This window comes from Nestor notabilis, unplaced genomic scaffold (assembly GCF_000696875.1).
Source record: "Nestor notabilis isolate BGI_N333 unplaced genomic scaffold, ASM69687v1 scaffold16210, whole genome shotgun sequence".
NCBI classification, from domain to species: domain Eukaryota; kingdom Metazoa; phylum Chordata; class Aves; order Psittaciformes; family Psittacidae; genus Nestor; species Nestor notabilis.
Genome location: NW_009910851.1, coordinates 24,709 through 31,135, shown reverse-complemented (window position 1 = coordinate 31,135; position 6,427 = coordinate 24,709). Strand labels below are relative to the sequence as shown.

Genomic DNA, 6,427 nt, shown 5'->3' with positions numbered 1-6,427 from the left:
TGCCAGTCATCCACTGATCTCAAAACCTGTCATCCATATATTAGAGTTCAGACAATTTCAGTCAAAAAAGAAAATGTGAAATCTATGTCATTATCCTTCATTAAAAAATAGATTGGATTTGGGGGCTTAATTTGAAGTGTTTCTTTGGAAATATTTGTATTAGGTCTCACCTTTCCCATAGACATGCCATTTCACATCAGATAAATAGACACAAAGGAGAAAATCACTTTGGATGTTGTCAACTTAGTTGAGCAAACAGATTTTAACTGCTGATTCAGTGCAAGATTCAAAATTCAATGTACTTTATAGAAAATGAGTCCCCTTCGCCTCCATATTGGTGTATTAATTAATTGAAGATTGATGTAACGGAATCTTAATGCATTACACCCTTGCGGATACTATATACAGAAATGAATGTAGAAACTTCTGCAAACCAAATACAGCTGCTGTTTTAAATAAGGAGGCTTCCTTTTTTGACAGCATGCATTGAACACGACAGGCATGGCCCACCTTTTATTTTCCCCTTCTCTAGAGCACAGTGCTTTAAAGGGAAGTCTTCCCTATAATTCACAAAAGGGCTGTGGGGTCACAAAGCCCTTTCTGTTGTGATCATTTGGCATTTTCCTAACAAATCTAGAAATACAGTCTCTTAAGAATGTTAGGGAAGTAGCATGTTCAGAGAAAAATACCTCTGCAGTTGTCTCAATGTCTGTTCAAATTTTAAGCCAGCCTTCAGGGAAGGCTGAATGCCCAAAAGCAACCTCTGCTGCAGTGATGTTCTATTGTATTCACCTGTCCATCCTCTTTTCTCAGGTCCACAAGAGGTGGCTCAGGTTCCTCCCCTTCTGAGGCTGGGCCAGCACGGCGGCACCCATCCTTCTTCCTCAGAGTCCTCAGAGCTGCTCTGCCACTTCAGCTCCTCTTGCTGCTCCTGATTGGGCTGGCTTGCCTGGTGCCGATGACTGAGGAGGACTACAGCTGTACTATGGCCAACAACTTTGCCCGCTCTTTCCACCCCATGCTAAAATACATGAATGGTCCACCTCCATTATGAAGGAGACCTGTGAGACAGCAGGTGACCATGCAGGAGAGCTAGCTGTGAGGCAGGATGGTTTTAAAGGGTGGCAGGATTCAGTGTGGCAGCTTTACCTACTTAATGTAGTTGCTGCTGTGCTCATTATCATTCTCTGCTGGCACTCAGCTAGTAACACATCAGTATATCAGTATCAAATTCACAATGTATTACCTAAGTAGCATTGTTCAAATACTTACATCCTGGGTACTAAGGAGGATGTGACGTGTGTGAGGGAAATGTCCTTCTGTCCAGCATTCTGGATCTTTAGCCACTTTATATCCAAGTCATTGCCCTGTACTATGCATAGCTGAGGACTTGATACTGTAGATCCTTTCCTATGTGCTGCTCTAAATGAGCCTTTAGCCAGTCCTTGTTAAATACCCTCTTGGTATCTACAGTATACAAAATAACCAATGCTAAAGAAATTTTAGAGCATTTGTAACATACAGTTTTAAAGGATCTTGTATGGCAATGTATTATTCCCTGTGGTTTCTGTTTTGGGCATGGTGTTCTAACTTTTGCTTTGGATGCACAAGGTGTAAATCTGAGAAGCACTTTTTTAGGGTTAAAAAAATGGATGTAATAAATAAGATCATAAAAGATTTTATGAGGAAAAACATTGAATGTCAAGTTGAAAAACAAAGGACATATATATGTACAGTTTGCTAAGCCAAGTTTTGTTTGTATTGATTTATTTGCATTTATTATAGATACCATAAAATATTTTGTCTACGTGCTTTTTAATGACAACTATGGAAACCTCTAAGTTTAGAATGAGATATGTATGGTATAAAAAAATTAGAAGACGTACATATGCTGCACTTCTAAAATGGATTAAAAAATGCTGTAACAAATTCATGGTATTAGGTATATGTTTGAATGAGAAGGTGCGGGGAACTTGACAAATGTGAAGTACATGGGAAAGCACCACATTAGAAGCTGTGCTAATATTGAAAGCAGTCCATATTTTTAATTAGTGATTGGTCATTTCAGAGTTGTTTTTTTTTCTCAAGCTGCTTCTTGAATTTCATTCTTAGCCATGTGTTGTTTGTGTGTGTGTGTTTACGTATGCACTCGTGTGCAACCTTTCACAATTGAGGTTGTACCAGTCCCCACTAAAACATATTTTTTTCAGGGAAACTCCATAGCAGTTTAGTACCAAGATTTATGTTTTACCAATAGTTAATCTAGTGGAATATGCCCAAAACATTAAGCATAAATAGCAGAGAAAAAGAAAAAGGGGGAGGGGGGGGGGGGGGAAGGAGGGGGAGAACAAATTAAGAACTTATAAATTTTCCAGAAATACTGCAGAAACCTTGCAGTCCGAGCAGTGGCAATCGCTTTTCCCAGCTTATCAGTCAGAACTCAACCAAAAGAGGATTCTCTTTGATTTTGGTAAAAAGACAGATCATGGCTCCAAGTTACTGTTCTTTAATAGTCTGGGGTTTTTAAAGCCATGACACACAATGTGATTTTTTCCTGTGAGTTCAAATTTTGTTTTTACTTAGAATATATTGGCCTACATAACCAAAATAAAAAAGCCAGAAGAAATTACAACCACATTGATTGCTGTTACATAGAATTACATTCCTGGAATGTCATCACTGGAGCTGGAGTGAGGTAGAGTACTACAACTGAACTCAAGAATTTGGAGAAGCCAAAGTAAAGCTTTCTTTCCAGGTAAGTGTAACATTAACATTTTCCTGAAAAGGATTTTGTATCCTTTTCCTTTGTATCCTGAAATGGATACTTTGTCAACAAAGTATCTTAAATGTCTGAGATCAGACTTGGACCAACACAAGTATATATTCTTTTCAAGGCTTAGTTTCTTTTATTGGTGTTCAGAAATTATGCTAGGCTAGGTTAGCATCCATAGTCACTGATTCTGAGTAGACAACACACTTTTGGGGTGCAAGGATGAGCTGTTAGTTGCACCAGACCTGACAGATTCCGTAAAATTGACCCCTCCTCTCTTTTCTGTTACCGTAGTCTTTGGTGACATAATTTAGTCATTGCTAATCTATGTACCTCTGTGAATATTTGGTAGTTTCTCAGACCTGTTAGTCCAGATCTCTGTATGCTTTAGACATCCTTCCATCAGCCACTCTGGTTTTGGTGGTTAATTTTTTGTTAAAAAATACTTTGTTTTCTTTTAAAAGAAAACATTGTAAAAAGTAAGACTAATTTAGTGAGAAATAAAGATCTTGGCCTGACTTTGTCTTGTATTTTCCACCTAATTATTGGTGATCTCATGGAAGTAGATGTTATCCGAAGGGTAGCAGATAGCCTGTGAGTATCAGCCTATGGAAGAGCAGACTGTTGGAGGAACCAGGCAAAAAGTCACAGGTGAGACCTGTCTTCATGTCTTTATAATACTTAAAAACTGAGGGTGAGGCAGGGAGGATTGAAAGGTGTTAGGAGGGAGAGGGCAGTACAAGGAAGAGATTTCAGTTTGAATTATGTCAGATGCAATTAATAAGGTGCTTTATCAAAAGTATACAGAGTAGCACTTGGCATGCTCTGAATTGCAACCTGATATTTGGATTTGCCAGATGTTTTGCCACTCTTTAGCCCCTGCTTCCCTTGGTTGTTTGAATGCCTCCCCCACTTCTCCAACTCTCCACTTCTCTGACTCCTAAGGAAGAATGGCCTGTCCTCTGCTGAAGGAAAGCAGAATTTGTACACCTTTGTCAAGCTCCAGGGGATTTTTGTGGAGTAGTCACTAAATAGAAGTGGTGGGGGAATGGTTCCATACTGATCATGATAGTCATGCCCTTTTATTTTCTCTCACTTGTTGAAATATTCAGTCTTGGGAATATGAGAAGTGATGAACTGATGGAGGAATAGAAATTAAGCTGCTTAAATAGGCAGGAGAAAACTGATGTGAAATCATAGGAACTTTTCATAATTAATTCTTTAGAGTTAAGGCTAAGGTGGGAAAGAATTGATGATAATTAAAAAGGGGTAAAGAATTAGGAAGGTCACATTATCAAGTATCAGTATCCCTTTCAAATTGAGGGCAATTTTGGCTGCTGATTACCTTCAAGGATATATGTGCTTTGCTGATGAACCAGAGGGCGGAGCGTACCTGCTATGCCTTGCTTCCTTCCAGATGTTTCAAAGCAAATCTGGTTCTGTTCATAGCCTCAAGCTCCAAGCTCGAGCTGTGGAGCTAACTATAGTTTCAGCGTATTGCCTGTTTATTTGAAAGAGACATTAGATATAGAGAACTTTCTTTTGACCCTGAGTGATTTGCTCACACAGAGCAATTATCCCAGTAAAGACCAGACTCTCTATGATACCTGTGAATAAGGCAGTCATGGGCAGCAATAGACGCGCATAAGGAAAATTTCATAGATGGGAAAAATGCCTGTTTGTAAATATTGAATCCCCCATACCTTCAAGGATAGGAATGTCAGTCTGCAAGCTGATGTCTCAAAGGAATCACAGGCAGTTTGTGCTCGCAGGTTAGAGGATCTCCTGACTGCCACTTTGGGCTTCTTACTTTTGGGACCTTCAGTTTTAACTGCAACTCTAGACAAAATCAACATCTGACCAGATAAAAGTGCTTTGAGCAATTGGCTCCTCCAAAAGAAATTTCCTGGCTCTAAACCAATTCCATTATGACTTCAAATGTGATTTTGCAGAACTGGACCTTGATTCGAAAAACTGGTGCAAAGATATCAAAATGGAAAAAAATGGCCATGATCAGGATCCTGTTAAAGCAAGCTCCATCCCAGGAGCACCAGTGACTTGAGCTGCAAACCCCAGAACGATACCAACATATTCCTTGATCTCCACAGCATGAAGCAGGTTAAATGGGTCAACTGTATGGGGGGTGGAAACCACACCCAGAAAGCTGTCACGTACTGAAGCCAGAGGCACTAGCCAGCTTTGCAGCCTGGGCATCTTTCTCACCCTGATAATGTCAAGCTGCTCCCTCTGCCTACCTCTGTGTTGTTGGGGCGCTGTCACAGACAACTTGGGTGAGGACAAACTTTTTAAGAAATGCACAAGTTAGCATCTGAGATGCCCTGTCTCTGTGCTATGCCTGCAACCTGTCATCTCGCTTCTTCCTGAAGTGCCTCACTTGGGCTCTGCAAATACAATGGACTTATTTCTTGGCTGCAAAGCATAAGGAAAGGCAGTACAGGAGCTGCAGATCTCTGGGTGTGTGTTGAAGGCACATGTTAAAGCATAGGGAAAGGAGATTTTCCACCTTGGGGAACTCCAGTCATTATTGCATTATATTCTTCCTCATTTTCTACTGTAGATAAATGCACTAGCTTCTGTAGAGGTGTTATCATCCCTGCAGCTTGATGCATCTTGCAACGCTGAATCTGCTTACAGGCCTTCTTAACTAGTGGGTGTTTAAAAGCATAATGGAAACTGGTTGCTCAGCAACTCCAGACTGTGCAGTAATATCAAGGCAGTATCTTACTATGCTTATAATAGTGGAAGATAATGAGCACCATTTGCCCTGAACTTACTGCATCTGTTTATGAAGGTTTGTTTGTGGACTATGCTTTACAAAATCTGAAGGCAGACTGAAAAGAAATATCTAGAGATGTCTGACTGTGTTAGGAGTACAAACGATCTGAAGTTGACAGAAATAGTGTGCCCTTATTCCTCACAGCTATGAGAATGATGATACCCATTGCCTATCCCTCACCCTGTTCCAGCAACAATAACAGCTTAATTCTGCAGCAGATCAATAGTTTCTTGCCACTGGTTTGCCACCCTTCCAGCTCCCCTGCAAATGCTGTGAACAACTGCAGTCTTGCTTTCTCCTTCCATAAAACTTTCTCCTACTGCTGATTATTGAATGGACAAAGCTGCTGAAATTGTCTTATGAACGATCATCCCTAGCCCTCAGAGTCTTGTGCTATTTGTGGTTGAGAAATTTGTTTACAACTGATAGCATCGCTCAACATGCTCATCGTCATGTGTATCTGAGTGCATCTGTGTGCATGTTCAAAGGCATAACAGAAACTGGTTGCTCACAGTCTTCAAACTACAGATGCTATCAGGATTTAGCAAATGTAGGAGGATTCTGGGAAGTAAGAGCAGAATGAAGAGAAGAAATGCATGTTTTTAAGCAAGAGAAGAGAGCATTTATATTCTCACTTGCACTCCCATGTTTTATTTGATTTTTAAAGCAATGGATCGCGGAAAGGAAAAGCAAGAAATGCCATAGTGAGGTTTAAGTTTAAGCTGGGTGGTCTGGCTTCAAAATTTTTCAACTCTTGCAGCAATCAATTGCCGAATTACTCTAAACCTAAGTTGGGGTGGGAGAGGAGTTAGAGGGAGGGGGTCATTTATCTTTTGGCTTTGAGGGAAAAATGTGTGTCT

The 6,427-nt window shown here is 40.2% G+C and overlaps 1 protein-coding gene across 1 annotated transcript in view; it reads left to right on the top strand.

The window, feature by feature from the left end:
* Positions 1–1,542, top strand: part of LOC104403706 (nesprin-1-like) — a gene marked incomplete at its 5' end in the record, with an annotated part of 103,455 nt that extends 101,913 nt beyond the window's left edge. Inside the window, one exon of the mRNA XM_010011945.1 lies at positions 814–1,542. Coding sequence (XP_010010247.1) covers positions 814–1,054 — 241 coding nt within the window. The remainder of the gene's footprint in view (positions 1–813) is intronic.
* Between the last annotated feature and the right edge of the window lie 4,885 nt (positions 1,543–6,427).